This window comes from Loa loa, assembly GCF_000183805.2.
Source record: "Loa loa unplaced genomic scaffold supercont3.65, whole genome shotgun sequence".
NCBI lineage: Eukaryota > Metazoa > Nematoda > Chromadorea > Rhabditida > Onchocercidae > Loa > Loa loa.
This window is the reverse complement of record NW_018108245.1, coordinates 89,541-107,099: the sequence shown is the minus strand read 5'-3', so window position 1 is coordinate 107,099 and position 17,559 is coordinate 89,541. Positions and strand designations below refer to the sequence as shown.

General features: G+C 32.8%; 4 protein-coding genes across 4 annotated transcripts; 3 read left to right on the top strand and 1 right to left on the bottom strand.

Annotated features, from left to right (window-relative positions):
- Positions 1–392: 392 nt before the first annotated feature.
- Positions 393–5,663, top strand: LOAG_00217 (hypothetical protein; the record flags this gene model as incomplete). Its single annotated transcript, XM_020445374.1, has 16 exons — positions 393–518; positions 605–796; positions 931–1,087; positions 1,347–1,519; positions 1,779–1,943; positions 2,259–2,363; positions 2,442–2,674; positions 2,922–3,041; positions 3,262–3,349; positions 3,419–3,507; positions 3,790–3,961; positions 4,032–4,232; positions 4,398–4,535; positions 4,788–4,928; positions 5,117–5,326; positions 5,550–5,663. The coding sequence occupies 16 exons, from the start codon at positions 393–395 to the stop codon at positions 5,661–5,663; spliced, it is 2,424 nt and encodes an 807-aa protein (XP_020304159.1).
- A 248-nt stretch (positions 5,664–5,911) lies between these two features.
- LOAG_00216 (src-associated protein SAW) lies at positions 5,912–10,585 on the top strand. Its single transcript, XM_020445373.1, has 13 exons — positions 5,912–6,039; positions 6,160–6,252; positions 6,355–6,457; positions 7,102–7,220; positions 7,390–7,564; positions 7,800–8,008; positions 8,181–8,309; positions 8,530–8,681; positions 8,834–8,921; positions 9,080–9,202; positions 9,429–9,569; positions 9,858–9,961; positions 10,070–10,585. The coding sequence occupies exons 1-11, from the start codon at positions 5,947–5,949 to the stop codon at positions 9,504–9,506; spliced, it is 1,362 nt and encodes a 453-aa protein (XP_020304158.1). The 5' UTR covers positions 5,912–5,946; the 3' UTR covers positions 9,507–9,569; positions 9,858–9,961; positions 10,070–10,585.
- A 16-nt stretch (positions 10,586–10,601) lies between these two features.
- On the bottom strand, positions 10,602–12,425 carry LOAG_00215 (hypothetical protein; the record flags this gene model as incomplete). The annotated part of the gene is made up of 4 exons (XM_003135755.1): positions 10,602–10,754; positions 11,138–11,211; positions 11,581–11,606; positions 12,304–12,425. 4 exons carry the CDS (start codon positions 12,423–12,425, stop codon positions 10,602–10,604), a joined length of 375 nt encoding a protein of 124 aa, XP_003135803.1.
- Positions 12,426–14,102: 1,677 nt separating this feature from the next.
- LOAG_00214 (hypothetical protein) lies at positions 14,103–16,253 on the top strand (the record flags this gene model as incomplete). Its single annotated transcript, XM_003135754.2, has 4 exons — positions 14,103–14,177; positions 14,289–14,447; positions 14,797–14,893; positions 15,852–16,253. The coding sequence occupies 4 exons, from the start codon at positions 14,103–14,105 to the stop codon at positions 16,232–16,234; spliced, it is 714 nt and encodes a 237-aa protein (XP_003135802.1). The 3' UTR covers positions 16,235–16,253.
- Between the last annotated feature and the right edge of the window lie 1,306 nt (positions 16,254–17,559).

Genomic DNA, 17,559 nt, shown 5'->3' with positions numbered 1-17,559 from the left:
CTTGGACATTTTATGGGTTGAGCAGCTTTCCCATCCTTTAAGGAGAGAAAGATCGAAACTCTCGCTAAAATTGGGCAAGCATTCAATAAATTCTGTATCTTTTTAATGGTTTTTCTGTCATTCTTTAGTGTTAGTTATTTGAATTGTTTGAAGTTGTAGATTTTTTCTTTTTTTAATGGATGAGTGGGCAAAATTACAGGTTAACAAAGTGATATAAGTTGGAATTATCTTCAAGTACTAAAATTTTCCACATTGTATACTGGGTTGTCATTCTAGTTCTTTTTTTGATTTTTACGTCAGTCGTTAGTCATTACCCGTTCGCACTATCGATGCATGCACCGTATGGTTTCAGTCTGTTCTTATTAGAGCAGCCATGGTTTTCAGTGTTACGTATGCGTCATTTACGGGATACATGCAGCAAATTTCCAAAAAAGTTCATTCCTGAACAACGGAAAGGTGGAAAAATTGTAAAGGAAACTATTGAGTCGATAACTGCACGATATGCCGATTTCGCGAAAGTATGTTCCAGCTTCAAGTTAATTTGCAGCTTTCATTACCTTATTCATCCCTTATATGTTTATCAGCAAAGAAATTTGAATTACAGGAAGATACCAAGACGCTTACTTCATTTTCGCGAATGCCATTATCGGGAGCGACACAACGAGGTCTCAAGGAAAGTAATTTCGTAAATCCCACCGACATTCAACGTGAGTCATTGCAGTATTCATTGACCGGTGCTGATGTGGTTGGTGCTGCCAAAACAGGCAGTGGAAAAACGCTTGCTTTCCTTATACCGGTCAGTTTTGATCATAAAATTCCATTCAATATCTACAGCTCTTTGTATTTATTCCGCATTATTTCCTTCTTAAAGATCTCTTTAAAATGATGACCTTTGATTTCTGATCAGTTTTTCATATGTGCTTTTTGCAGGTTTTAGAATGTTTATGGAGGCAGAGATGGTCGCGTACAATTGACGGATTAGGTGCTTTGATTATCAGTCCTACTAGGGAACTCGCTTTCCAGACATTTCAAGTTTTGAACAAAATCGGAGTGCGGCATCAGTTTTCGGCTGCTCTACTTATTGGGGGTTTTTTTTTGTGTAGTTAACTATAGTATTTTTTTGCCTCCATTTTGCGCTTCTTAAGCTGTTACTGATATCATGTATGTAGCGAAGACCAACACTACCATGACTCTCCGATACTGAGCTCATAAGTTATCGTTCGATAAAAATGCAAACCTTCAAGATTTATCATTCAATTTTCAGGTGGGTAGCTGCATCATTTATATCAAATTTCAGCAATAACTTTCAAAAGTAGTGAAAAAATAATTTGTCCGGATTTTTCTAGGAACTGATGTAGAGTTCGAAAGTAAACGAATAGGTTCGGTGAACATTGTGGTATGTACACCTGGCAGATTATTGCAACATATGGACGAGAATAGTACATTTTCATGTGAACAACTGCAAATTCTTGTCATTGATGAAGCTGATAGGATTTTAGACCTTGGTTTCTCAAGACAGGTGAGTGATTATTCAGAATGATAGCATGTTCTATAATTTTGGAACATATGTATTTTGGAACATATTTCTATAATTTTGGGACACAGTTTAAGCACTGCGATCTTGACGAAGAGTTTTATCAGACAAAACGGTTTCACTGCTGCTTTTGCTCGACAGACTGATAATAGTCGGTCGTAACCGACTTGTACTTTTGCAGTCTTGGAGACAAACCGTCCTGAATCGAATAATGTAATGCATTTCACCTTTTTACTTGCTACAGATGAATGCAATCCTGGAAAACTTACCGAACAACCGTCAAACATTACTTTTCTCGGCCACGCAAACCAAAAATGTAAAAGATTTAGTGCGTCTAGCGCTGAAAGATCCACTATATATATCTGCTCATGAAAATGCTCCTCAAGCTACACCAGAATCGTTACAGCAGGTTTAATGTTAATTGGTCCTCCAAAATTTTTTTTCTTACTTCTAGAGAATTGGGTTGTTAGATTTTTAATGATTGTCCTTGCCACTCTCTTACTCAAGTTTGGCGTCCTAAGTAATTGATAATCCACATATGCTATGAACAACATAGTAATCTACGCATGCTACTCCATATATTCTATGAACAAAGACTGAATGTTGATTTATAGTGTAGGAGTAAAGCATGGGTTTGGAGTTGGAGAATTACAGAAATTGTCAGGAATGAAGTTTGAACTAAGTGGTAGCAGTTATTTGTTAAAAATGAAGAGTGATTTTGCAGAGTTATTTTGTATGCAGTGATGAAGATAAAATCAATATACTATGGTCGTTTTTATTAAATCATCGAAAGAAGAAAACATTAATATTTGTTTCATGCTGCAAGCAGGTTGCTTTTAATCCTTCATCCAATTTACTTAATTTGTAGGTCATTATTTGCTACGTGGTTACGGGATGATGTGTTTAGGCGCGGTTTTTAGCTGAAGCGTTTTGCCATCTACGACCAGGCTTTTCACTAATGGGATTGTGGGGTACGATGAATCAAATGAAACGGCTAGAAGTTTTCAAAAAATTTAATAATAAAACAGCTGGAGTTGCACTGATTGCTACAGATGTTGCTAGTCGTGGACTGGATTTTGCTCGCGTTGACATTGTACTACAGCTGGACTGTCCTGTAGATGTTGATGATTATATTCACAGGTTAATTTTTAGTTTTGGACAGTTTTTGCTTCCAGGAAAGAGAATTATGAGCATGCTAATTAATTGTTAATTATCTAATTAATTATCAATAATGGATTTATTTTCTGGTCTGCACTTCTTTTTCAGCTATCTAGAAATTTTCTCATTCTCGTATGCCGTGGAATATCTTTTAAAATTCGTTTTATCTACCACTGTGCAGCATGAAGTTTAATTTATTCTTGCTTAATTAATTGACCGCTGCGTTCAGAGTAGGACGTACAGCACGGATGGATTCCAAAGGTGAAGCACTCTTGGTTCTCACACCAGCGCAAGAACAAGCTATGCTTAAACGACTACAAGAAAAGAACATTTTAATCAATAAACTTAGGTTTGTTTTTCACAGTTTCACAATTCACAAGCTGATTCATGTAAATTCGAGTAAATAATTGAAAAAAAATAACAAATAATTGGAAAAAATTTTTGAAAAAATCTTATGGTGTAACGGCAATGATCGAAATTTACGCTGGATTTATTACAGAATTTTTTTTTTACTATAAAGCCAAGTCAGTACTAATATATATCAGTTGGAAAGTTTTAAACTATTCCAGTGTCAGTGAAAAGCAAATAATGGATATCAGCAGACGTTTACAGTCAGTAATTGCACAATACCCGGGAATGAAGGAATTTGCTCAGAGGGTTTGCTTGTTCAGAATCTGGAGACAACTTTATTGTTTCTCGAAAAGACATGTTTTTAAATTGTTTCAGAGTTTTGTGGCTTACATTCGGGCGATTTATTTGATGCGGAACAAGGATGTTTTCAGTCTAGACGCAATTGATCTGACGGCATTGGCCAAGTACTGATAATTGGTTGTTTTTCAGAAATTCATATGCTATTTTATAATATTCCTCATAGTTTAAATTTGGTTATCCGAAATATTTTTTCGCCAAATTCAGCTGGTGGTAAGGTATTACATCTACTAACCAGTTTGTATTTAAATATGTTGTCTCAAAATTTATCTGGACGGAGAACAAGCAGAATACTTAGGCCAGCTGTACATGGCAAGCTCATTAATCGTTGGCTATTCAGCAGTTTTGTTTTGTCTTATCCCTCAATTGTTTTTCTCGTTCCTTTATAGATCCTATGGGCTTGCTGCGACACCGCGAGTTCGATTTCTGAAACGAATTGCAAATAAGCATCAGAACTTGCACACAAACACAAATCAAAAGCAAAAAGGAGAGAAAAGTGCTGAAGAATTAGTAGAAATGATGATTTCAGCGGCAAAGGCGGGGGAAAAATTGGTTGTGATGGTAAGGTTCTCTTATATATATTTACTAGATTATTAAACTTGTTATATTAATTATCTGGACTATATTTCAGGAAAATGAAAATGATAATGATGGTGAAGGCGGTGCTGTAGAGGATGAAGTCGATCTAGGATTAGGTACAAGTGAAAATAATGAAGCTAAGAAAGGTCAGAGTGATTTCAGTCTAAACACAAATGGTAGTGGCTTGGATGGAGATTGCGACGACTTTCTGAAAATAACTCGGAAAAACGTGTTCAATATATCTCCAAACAAAGTTGGTTATATGGGATTTTATAGATGGCAACTTGGTTTTTACTGCAAAAATTCGGTGCTGTCGATATTTTGTCGTTTATAAAAAATTACCGAAAATATTGCTGTTTACAAATATCAGTCAGTTTGAGTGTGTACATTTGCCCCTAATTCCGAGGTATTTATTTAGGTCTCCGAGGTGCTGGAGGAACCGAAAAGGGAGTCGAAGAAACTTGTGACACGCCATGCATTGGCTAGAAAAATTTTAAAAAAAGGAGTGAAATTAGGTGTGAAAAAGGTATTCACAGACGACGGAATGGAAATCGTGGTATGATTTTGTCTTGCTTTAACATTTGTTCATTTAAAAAAACTTTTTGCTTATATTTTCCAAGATATAAGTGAAAAGTATGTTTTAGTTTAAACTTGTTGCAGTTATTCGCATAATTTTTATTACCCCCCAAATTTTGAAAAATATAAAACATGCTTTACACTGAAACATTCATTTTTGGATTTGATAAGCGTTAGATCGAGTTTCGACTTTCGTTGAGCTGGCTGTTTTTAACTTATACTTTTTTTGAAGGAAAACAGAATATTTCCTAATACCGTTCCAAATGATGGTGAATTGATTGGTCTTGATGTAGATGAGGCAAAGCGTCAAATGGTACAGATCGATCAGGTTGATAAAATAACATATAAAGAGAAGCAGAAGATGTGGAGAAAGGTAATTATTTCATCTTTCTCCTTATTCTGAAATTCAGTAGTTTATAACACATTCGTTTTGTGTAACTCCTTGTTTTCTCAGATGAAAAATTCTCCGGATAAAATTATTCGCGGAAGGTCAAACTCTGAATTTCTATCATGCAGCATTTCTTTCTTTTCCTTTAAATGTTTAATATTGAAGTAATTCAGAAAAAGAAGGAGAAACAAAAAGATAGAGTGAAGAAAACTCAAAGCAAGGAGGGTGGAGTAATATTGGATTTGGGAGCCGAAAGGAGTGGTTCAGATGGCGAACCAGATTTATCGTGGTTGCCTGATCCTGACAAACCAAAGAAGTATGACGAAGAATGGAATGAGATTGAAGATAATCCCATAAATGACTATAATGTATGTGCTTTACAGGTTCTTTATTCAATATTAAATTAACATAGTAATAAATTGTCCTTCATAGAGTTATTGGATTTATTTCTGTCAAAAAATATGAATTAAAAAGTTCACTAAATATAGTTATAGTAAAACTGTAGCTATTAGTAAAAGTAGTAGTACCAGTAAACTATTAGTGCTTCAATACTAGTAAAACTGTGGTTCCGTGAATTTCATTTTTTCCACTATCCTGTTTGTTTAGAGAGAAGTCGGTGGTAATGGTGATAAGAATGTTGAAATGAAATCGTTACGAAGAAGAAAAAGGAAGTTATTGGATGATGAAGAAAGAGCCTTGGCATTGTTGCGCTCCTCTTGATTTTCCAAGATTAGCATTTTCCAACTGGAAGGATATTAATACATTTCATGTTGTAGTCAACATTTTACATATGTGATGAACTATGGATTAATGTTTCATTGTAATTGAAAATGAAATAAATGCCTTGTTTAGAAAATTTTCGTTCCTGTTCAGTAATTGTTGTACGCTGTCGAGGGCAACTCTATACTTCATGTACGCATTTTCAACATAATTGTAACGAAACATTTAGTACAACAAAGATTTAAGCTGTTATAGTCGTTTGAAAGAGTTATCGCAGAACAGAATGGCGGAACCTTACAAGCCGGCAGCTCGAATAATGAGCGATAAAATGGAAAAACGCTTTTCGAAGGATGTATTGTACTGGCGGCGCATGGAGGTTAGTTTATCTGATTTTAGCGAGCTCCTTTTAACCTTGTTGGAATTCTACTTTGACAGACATTTGGTGAGCTGTGGGGTACAGGACATGTTCGTTGTTGATTTTAAAGAAATATTTCAGCGTTTGGCAGTCTTTCAAGAGCCAGGTAATATCTCCAGCACATCTTTCTCTCCAACAGATAGTAATGTGGTCGCTAGTACTTCTTCTGTCAAGGTTTGTTGTCGTCGTTTATACTGCTTTTTTGCAACTCTTTTAAAGGCAGTTATCTGCGAATCGAATAGCAACGGTGGATAAAACGAAAGAAACTCTTTTCAGTTAGCAGTTTATGACGCAACAATTTGTGAACCCCTGGCAACATACGGACGTTTCAAACAAGCTGTTTATGGTGCAAGATTTCGTCGTGATGGTAAACTGTTGGGTATGTTTTTTCTTTTTCAAGGTTAATTTTAATAATTTTTTTTAACAGCATTTTAAGAAATTGTTAGATGTAGCGTACGGATTGCAGTGAAATTTCTATTTTTTTTTCGAGTACTTGATCGAGAAAACTAAAAGTAGTGTTGTAAAGGGACATTAGTAATGTTAAAAACGTAATGACGTGAAGTCACACTTGTTCTCTAAAAAGTGTAATAATGTGATTGTATGTTTATGTTTTAAAGGAATCATAACATGAATAATTCACAAAAAGGATATAGTCACAGGATATAATCACATAGAAAAGAAAATAATAGATTGTGAAAATGTGAAGAACAGATGGAATGCTAAATTTTGTATTGAGGAGTATATTTCTTGCGTCTGTAATTCTTTGGTAATGCAAAAAAAGCTTGGAAAATAGTTGAAAGAAAAGTTTTTATTGTGCGGATAAAACGAAGATAGAAAGATACTGTTCCAATTTGTAAAAATCATACTGTGCTTTAGCTGACAGGAATTTTATTAAGTTCAGGAGTTCAAGCTTAATTTGTTCTTATCCATTTCTAATTTCGAGTTCCAAGCTTCAGAATATTTGTACATTGAGTGAATGAAACCGTTGGTACTTGTCACATTTTTCATTTATAATGTTTTTAGCAGTTGGTGACGAAGAAGGCAAAGTTCGTTTGTTTAATGTGCGGAAACAAACAGCTACTTCTGATGGAAGGAAAGCCCCACTAAGAATTTTCAAAGCACACGAAAGTGCAGTCCATACGGTCCGTTGACAGTTTTCCTTTACTGCCGCAAACAAATACTTTTTAAACAAAATTTACTCCTCGAATTTCAGTATGTGGTTTGCAGCAGCTTGTTACATGGTCATATTAGTTTTATTCCACATTGATATCACTCTTGGATCTGCTTCTTCGTGTTCCATTTAAATTTCAGGTAGTTTTCACAAGATCTGGACGAACATTGATAACAATGGGTGATGAAGGTTGTATCAAATTGTGGGATATTACCGAGACGAAGTCTATTCCATTGAAAGTGTTCAGTGCTGTCCATAGGGATCATATTCGATGCAGCGATGCTTCCGTTCTTTCTGATCATCTATTCGTAAGCGGTAATGATTTCTGTTTCTCTTTTCTTTTTTTTTCTCTCATTTATAAACTGTAGTTCACCATTATTAATGTGATAAAGAACGAGACAGGTTCAGCTCTTTCAGTTATCATGACTTGATTATTTTCCATCTAAAATTTGAATTTATTTTCTAGGATGAAGTTCGACTTCTTAGCATTGCTACAATTAGGAAAATGGATGGCGCAATTCATTACACATCCATAAATTCTATTTCTTAGGTTCATACGACCATACAGCGAAAATATGGAATGCTGAAGCAGAAGGGAATGAAGCCTTGATGTCTGTGGATCATGGCTCACCAATTGAACAAATTCTGCTTCTTCCCGGTGATGCATTCATTGTTACGGCTGGCGGACAATTCATTAAAATTTGGAATATTGCTTCCGGTGGTATTTTGCATCATACTCTTCATCATCATCATAAAACGGTAGGGATATATTATATTTGAAATAAATTCAGTTGGTTCTGAATTCTCTTTTCAAAAATAAATTCTGCTTCCTAAAAAAATCTTTGAATAATGGATACATTCTTGTTTCCAAATATTTTGCGCTAAATATTTCATTTACGTCATGATGCTTTATCATTTAAAAAACTTCCAGGTTACTTCACTTTGTCTTGCATCGAAAGGTACTCGTCTTCTTTCGGGCGGTCTCGATAAAAGGGTGAATGTTTTCAGCCTTGATAGTGGTGATTATAGGCTAGTGCACTCATTCAGTTTGCCTGCTCAGGTACGTCTTATAATTCTACAAACTATTTTGTCAGGAAGTTTGTGACCAGTCATTTTCAATTCAAAATAATTGTTCTTATTAGGTTTGACGCTTTGCATATTTCCTTCAATATTATTACAAATGTTTCATTTGGTGCTTTGTGGTCCTGCTTTTTTTTCTGTTTTCTGTTTAAAATTTTTGCATGACATTTTGTTGTATTTCATTTTGTTATTTATTTCAGGTACTCACATTGTCGATTTCATCAAATGACAAATTTATTGCTGTAGGTATGGGTAATTTATTGCAAATTTCCATTCGGAATGAACCAGGAAAGTTGGAAGAGTCTTTAGAAGCTGCGCGAGCTGAAAATGCAGGACTTGAGTACCATAAAAAGTACCTCTTACAGAATTTTAGAAGTTTTCACATATTTTGAAATTTTAATACGTTGAAAATACACAGACATGTACTTTATCAGTTAATCTGGAAACATTTTACATTTCATCCTCGAAGTCGTATTTCAGCTATTACTAGATACCTCATTTCAGAATGCCTACAAATGCACCTGTGATATACCAACTCCTTCGAGGTGGAACTGTAGAAAAGACTGAGTTTTCTGCTGCCCGCGTTCCACAGGTTTTTTCCTTCTTTACAGCTTTGTTTGTTAATAAATATAGTTGTAAGATAGGATTTGTTTATTTTTAATATTTATTTGATTATCCTTTATTTCTTTGTGAAAGTTGTGCTAATTTATGTTTAATTTTAGTTTTTGTATTGAAAAATATCTCTTCTAGGCCAAATTGAGTAAAGTTGATTTGTTGTTGCGACGATTTAAGCACTGGAAAGCAGTCGATGTTCTATTTCGTGAAAAATATTATAAGTCACGTCCTGATATTATTGTCGGAGCATTAATGCAGGTTGCATTTTACTCTTTTGCCGTTATTCATTTCTGTTTTACCAAATATCTTAATTTACAGCGAGCTTCTTCCATAAGAAAATTTTTCCTTTGTTTTTGTGACGGTACACTGTTAACATCAATCACTGAGATTCCAGGATCATGGCTGATTAATCTTAGGTTCATTAAGGTACTAGAAATAATTGTGATCTGAAAATTATGACATATTTATATTTCGTTTTTTTCAGATTTACAAACGCGGAGCATTAACAGTGGCACTGTCAGGGCGTAACTCAGATACTATCCATCCAATACTTGTTTTTTAATGCAGAATTTCTTTCGGCCCGAATATCTGCATATATTACTCAAGACAATGACCATTATGTGTGGTTAGTTTTCTTTTTTTTTGTTTCATCAAAGCTTTCCAAATTGCGAAGATTAATTATTACCGCTTTATCGGCACCTCCATTCTGTTTATTTTTTTCCCCCAAAAAAAACAAAAAAAAAAAATCTATCGAGCATGACGCAAGGAAAATTGGTCGGGGAAGAAATTAAGTTATTATTTTGGCCTAAATAAGTGTGATCAGAGATCTGGAGTTCCTTCAATGAAGCATATATTGTCAGATATTTAATCACGTTAATCACGTAATAATTTGTGCTTTACATATCTTTTTCAGACATTTATGGGAATGAGAATGTCGAACGAAGAATTGCTAAAATGTTTTCTAAACTTCATCGCGCAGTTCAACGAGAAATTGAAATTCGTAATAAGTTATCTGAGGTAAACAATTAGCGCTTCTATTCAATATTCGGAAGCTACTTTTAATGGTCCTTATGAAGCAGTTATATGTTACACCTGATGCTGATACATACTTGGTCCTCTTTTTAGTTACGTGGGATGTTAGATATGCTCATTCAAGTATCGGAAATGAATACTGGGAAATTGATAGATAATCGAGATGTTGAAATTTTTGGTGAAGTCGTCGTAACTCCTATTCCGTTTACAATGGATGTCAATGGACGAAGCAAAGATAACGGTCTTTTTAGTAGTACTACCTAAAGTTGCCTTTGGAAATTTGTCTTCTGAACAAGCCTTCAACTTTCAGTTTTAAATGAAATTAAAGTATAGTGATACAGCGTTTTTCCTTTTTGGTGAAGTATTGCTTCGTTGATATTTTTCTGTCGTATCTGATACTAATATTTACACGGAAATATGATGTGTCAGGTATTGTTTGGTTACGGATTAGTTTCCATCAGTTTGTCTTTTCCTCTTTGCGAAGAATCTTTGATTAGAGCAGTCTTGTCTTTGAGGTTGTTCTGTCGATTTTTTGACTCCAATCAACAAATAATTTCTGATTTATCCAAAAATGATCACTTAAAATTGACAAAAGAAGCGATAATAAAAGGAAGGAAAGTCAAAATTATGTTTTGAAATATTTTTCCGGTGTTATTGCAGTAATCAGTTTGACAGATGCATTCGGCACCTGTACCTCCTTTCCAGAGAACGCTGGTTTCACAGTACTCCAGCAATGGTTCACTCGTTTGTTGGCACATTTTTTGCACTCGTAGAATTCCTTAAAGAACTTTAGCCGTTTTTATGCTTTTTATTAATAAATATTGTTGATTTGTGTGTTGCTGCAAAACTCACTGTTAAGTCTGCGTAACTGCAAATGACTAAGACGTTCCGTATTCAGTGTGAAGCAGTGAGTGTAGTGTTACAATTTCTTAAGTTGTATGACACGAAAAATGCTGTGGTTATCTTGAGAATGTTTGAAAATAATTTTATTTGAAAAATTTTAATTCTAAAACTAGTCACCAAGGATATGTCAAAATCGCTTTAGAATTAAATGTGTGATAGGAAGTTAGATCTAAACTTTGTTTTTAGTTTGATGGTTAACATTTTGTTCGGATTTGAAAGTTTCACTTAGGCATATCATACCAGGTTTCTAATACTTACCATCGATAAGAGCAGAACGTTTAATGCATGCGGTACCGATACATGTTGAGCCGAAACAATTAATCTCGCCGATGCTATCGCACATGTAGCATACTAACGGGCATCCTGAATTATTTCGTATTATTTCTTGGCGGATTTCCGTCATATTTCTGATCTTCTGAACTTATTTTATAATATATTCGCTCCTATTAGAGATGTCTTCCTTGAAAATTATCTTTTTAAGTTCACACACTCAAAATGTAAAATAAAGGAAATGAAAGTGTCTGAGATCATGGTGATGCGAAAGATGACGAAATTAAAAAATAGAACTACTGACGCTAGATTAGAGAAATAACAATGGTAATATTACTGTAACGATTGGTAAGTCTCTATAATATAATAGCTAATCCTACCATTATCAACATAAATTATTTTTGAAGTAAATGATACAAAATCGGTATAACCTTGTGGGATGACAATGTAAAGGATGCTGAAAAAGAGTAGGGTCACTGTAAACATATGAGGAGGTGAGTTAAAATGGTCAGCTGCTGACAATTGAAAGTATGAATAAGTATTTACTTTTATATAAAGTTATAACAAACTAGTTCAATTGACACGATCGAAAGACATATAATGGAAATATGTTTTTATGACTCCACCCAAAACTTATTTCAGATTTTAAGATGATACTTGATTGGTTATAAATTGATATATCAAAATATTTTATCATTTATCATACATTGTCATAGTTCACACCTGATATTACCACACAGGAATCCTTCACATATTAGAGTCTACAAAGATCAATCATTATTACTGAAGTTCACAATAATAATTATCAATTTTGGTTTATAAAAGAAAATAATAACAGAAAAGTTTATAGAAATAATTAATGCCAAATTTATACGAATCACGTATATCGTTTGTTTACACGGATCCCATGTATTGAGGTTTTGCACGAATCACGGTACCACGTCGGTATTTTTATGATACCATTTTATCACTTAAGTGTTTAAAGAGAATCATATTAGAAAGCCAATATTTGACATTCGTCCTTTCTGGTCGAAATGTCACAATTGATAACTAATGAGAAATAACCCTTGGGCTAGTGCCAGTAATTTGTGAAAAGTTGGAAAAATAGCAATGAATGGATTAAAGGAAGAAGACGAGCAAGTTATCTGTGATACCGTATCCGAAGAGTATTCCTGGCGATTAAAGACAATAAGCTGTGGAGAGTGGAATAACGCTTCTCTGATATTTCATCCACTTCATTTGATTGAGTGAGTGCTTCATTGGATACTTCTTCCATTGAACTGATTATGATATTATCTCTTTCCACTGATAATGGCAGTGATAAGAAATTCTGTCATATAAAAGGGAACGGTAAGAATACATCTTATATGTAAAAAGATCTTTTATCAGTAACATCAGAATTAAAGAAGCGTTCGAGGTGAATCATTCATCTATTCCACTTAAAATCTGGTTTAGGAAAATCCGCCTGGCGCATTTGTTTTATTGCTTTATTCATTAAATTTTGTACACTTAATTCATATTATTTCAAAATATTGCCATTTTTTTTAAAGCATATTTAACAGTGACCGAAATGACCTTAATAGTGATCAAAGTGACCTGAAAGAGTTTAGACGAGAGTTTCGGTAAACTAGAAGCTGTATAAAGCCGGCAAATTAAGTAATTACGTAGAAATTGTGGATGATAATATGAGTGAAGGAAATGAAAGAAGTGAGGAGTTGCGTTATATTGCGAGATGCATAAGCTGTTTCTTTTGGAAAAGGTAAGTGACGTGAGGTGACAACAAATTACTCTTCTCACATTCTTCAAAAGCACCGGCCGCCTTCTATTTTACAATATATATACTGTAATAAGTACTGCATAAACAACATCATATTCTCTGGTCACTTTTTGATATCCATAGGTAATATATTATTTCATTTTATTACATGTCCAACCATTGCGTATATTTTTGGTTGACCAAGATTTTTATTCAAGCAGTTTACCCATTTTCCGTTATTCCAAATTCGATAATAATTGATTTCCGGACTTGATATTATTAGAAGTTCAAAATAACATAAAGGGAAATTATATAATTTAGAACAAATCACTTGACTGTTTTAATTAATGTAATTATTTAAGTAAATATTAGTGTGAATGAATTGAATTGTTAAAATATTTCAAAACTTTTTCATTTTTCGAATTGTTCTTGCTAATCATGTGATCATAAATGTGTCGGAATGATTTAAAACTAGGAAGGAAGGGATTAAGGAAGAGACAGGACGGTAAAAGAAAGAAAAAGAGGTCAACTGAAAAAAAAAAAAAAAAAAAACAAAAGTCTTCCAGAGATCAATGCTAGAAACTATCATCGATACGAGGGTGACATAACCACGCCCTTGGATCATCATTTAGCTAATCGAAAAATTCTCTCTCTGAAGGTTGGTTTCATATCTAATTCAGTAATATCATCGGCTTCCCAATGGTAAGTATTTCATTTCTGATAATTTGACTTGAAATATATTTTACTGGAAATAAATTCCTCAAATTCAAATCACTTAAATCATTAATTTTCATTACATCGGACAATGTAAAATAAAGAGAAGAGAAATATAAATATAAATTTTTAGGCATTCTATCAGTTACTAATATTAATTTAATTATTAATATTTTCTTTCATCAATTCTTCAAATTCTTAGCATTACCAAAAACAATGTTAATTTAAGATTAATATTTCCTCCCATTATTAATGTTAGTTTGTACAAAAGATGACGAATTTTAGATTATTCAATCAATTAATAATATTAATTTAAGCGTTAATATTTTTCAGAAGATATTTTAGATCCTTTTTTTTAAAAAAAATTTCAAGTTATTCTACCAGTATCCTTTAAAATATTGGTATTTTCTCTAATTAATTATAATTGTCAATTTATGAAATGAAATATTTTGAAGGGGAATTAGAAGTGAACAAAATAAAAAGATGGGAAATAAAATGAAAGGTGAAGTGTCATCACAGAATTTAAGTATGAAGAAAAGAAATCAATCGAATCGAAAGGTCTGTAGTTGTTGATTCAAAATAAATTTAGTAATCTCTGAGATAAATAATACATCTATGAAAGATGAAAAAGAAATAGAATATTTTTTGATGAAATAATCTTATGTCTAGGAACGGCGACGAAATGAGGAGATGAACCTTGCATATGCTCGATTACAACGTTGTGTCCCACATATACCTCATGATCAAAAATTAGCCAAGATTAAAACTTTACGACTTGCTATGCTTTATATTAAACATTTAGAAGCAGTGGTAGATGGTTCTGTTCGGGTATGTTAGATCCTCGATTTCATGATATATAATGTAAATTTTCGTCAAACTTTTAAATATTTGGTAATTCTGGTAAAAAATTACATTTCAAATATGATTCCCAACTTAATTACATGCATAAACGATACAGAAGTTGGAAATTTTCTTTTGCACTTGTTTGTTTAGTAATTGCTAAGCAATCAACTAATTAGTAATTACTGGAAATCTTTGTAGGAAAGGTGACAAAGAAGAAAATATCAAACGAGAAACTAGGAAAGAATTCAAGTCAAAGAATTTCATCATAGGGGATCATTATACTTGTCAATCAAATTACCTGACATTGTTGTAATTCTCAAGTATTCTATTTTAGGTTCGTTCCTCATCATCGCAGGAGTTACGGCCACTTGAAGTGGAAGATTTTGCATCAATTGCAATGGCTGAAATACAAGCAAGAAATAATTACAAAGGTAAGTATCAACGATGAAATATTACTTCACTCTAAAGTTTCTCTCTCTCTCTCTCCCTCTTTCTCTCTCTTTCTCTCTTTAATCTTATCCATCCATTTCATTTGACATATTTGTTGTCACATCCATTGAAAAATGATTGATGAATATGATAGGATATATTTGTTCTAGTTTTATTCAATTTGTTTTTATGTTCTTTTCTCAATAATGCTTTTTGAACTTTTCTTAAAATGTCTCTTTTATCTTCACTTGCTCTAATCCTTTGCCATATCGAAAAATCAAATTTGAATTGAAATTTCCTCATATCATATGTCAGCTTCAAGTTACTTATTATAACAATAACCATTGATTTAGCAGTCTATGGACTGTCACATTCTTCAACAAATCAACTTTTATCTTAGATGGATAATAAGAATCATTATGATGATCTTAAAATTGATCGCTGAAATATTTACCTCAGATAAAAATAAAAAGGTACGTCTCTTGCAGGACAAAATATTCTTCAAACATGAGCATTTCTTCATTTATTTAGTTGAAATTTTGCTGCTAATACTATTACCCATAACCTGTCGTATGACACGACGACTATCATACATTAATAGACCATAGCATATACCTGTAACAACTGATGCCTCTTGTCGCATGATTTAATGAGCCGTCTTCGATGCAATTTTACATATAATTAATTAATTGCCGCTAAATTATCTCCTTTTATCCTTTCGCTATATTTCGAACTTTCTGAAGTTAATACTTTAGAAATATTGGGATGAAAGGATAAGAAGCCTTAAAAGTGGTAAGTATATTGACCCACAAATTTCTATTCATCCTAGAAATGAAGTAATCCCAAACTGATAATGCAACAGCATTCATCATTTCGATCACTAATGATTACACTGATATTAGCCATTAGCCATTAATAATGATATACAGATTTCCTTGAATATGAAGAAGGGGATTTTAGATTTAGCAGAGAAGGAATTGCGACGTGGTGTTCGAACCGAAGATATTTGTCGACAGACCGTACCAGAACGTTACGCATTGCAGGAAACACCGCCGCAGAATCATTTCTCATCAGTAGTACGATCTTATTCAACGTCTCCAACAGTATTTCATAATAATAACGGAACAGCGCCGACAATAGTTCAGAATAATAAGTCATCGCCGATATTAATTCAAAATAATGCGACGTCGCCAGTAGTAATTCATAATGATGGAACGTCGCCGACAGTAATTCCTAATAGTTCAACTTCTTCAGCACTAATTCCTAATAATCTACCTCAAATTTCGTCCTTTACTGGTCAATCTATCGTTGACAATTTATATCATTTTTCCTTCCCTAATTAAGTCATTACAAATATTTCGCAATTTCAAAACTTTCTATCAAACAGCAAATATTATTTCATTGTTTACATTTGTCTTCTTCAATATATCGATTATTTATATGATATTTTTTCAAAAATATTTTTACATAGTATTTGTATTTACATAATATTTCCTTCTTCTTTTGTTTTTATCATCTTAACTATCATTGATTTTTCTATGATTGAAAAATTGTTGTTTGAAAGGATCCAAAAGATAGATATAAATTATTCCCTTCTTTTACTTATAGTGGTAAAGTTTGCTGTTGATCCCCTTTTAATCCTAATTTCTTTCTCCTACTCATTCTGTCCCATTCCCTTAAATGTAGCATCCTTACGCCACGGGAAATCATAAACAGTTTATCATTTAAGGGATAGAGGGATAATAATCTATAGTACGAAACAATGTGCCAATAGTTCGTGAACTTGAGGGACAGCAATTGCAATGAAGTATTGAATTGCATATTTGGTTCCATAAACATACAACCCATAGATGTGACGTAACATACCATTCATTCATGCAACTTTGTTACCTTTATTGGATTGAATTGTATGTGCAAGCAATTCAGGAGATAAACCATAAAATAACAATTTAGTTCACGATATTAACAAATTACTTTTGGACAATAAATTTGCATATGTTTTGATAAGTAATCGTAGAATGTGAATATTTTGCTAAAAACCCATTGAATCACTGAAAATCACGAGAGTAAAACACGTTAAATTATATTTGAATTACGGTATATTCATTTATCTCATTATATATAGGTTGTCATTAATGAGAGATACTTTTATCCGATCTTATTTATAGTAAGTTAAAAAATTCCTATGCAAATTACAGATTATATTTTAATATTATTTATTGATAACAGATATCATTTAACGTGTTTTACTCTCGTGATTTTTAGTCATTCAATGGGTTTTTAACAAAATATTCACATTCTACGATTACTTATCAAAACATATGCAAATTTATTGTCCAAAAGTAATTTGTTAATATCGTGAACTAAATTGTTATTTTATGGTTTATCTCCTGAATTGCTTGCACATACAATTCAATCCAATAAAGGTAACAAAGTTGCATGAATGAATGGTATGTTACGTCACATCTATGGGTTGTATGTTTATGGAACCAAATATGCAATTCAATACTTCATTGCAATTGCTGTTCCTCAAGTTAACGAACTATTAGGATATATATATATTATTACTTTTTAGTACTGTTATTATAGTTTTATTATTGTTGTCATTATTATTATTATTGTTGTGAATATTTTCTTATCATTAAAAGAAACTTTTTGTTTGTATTAA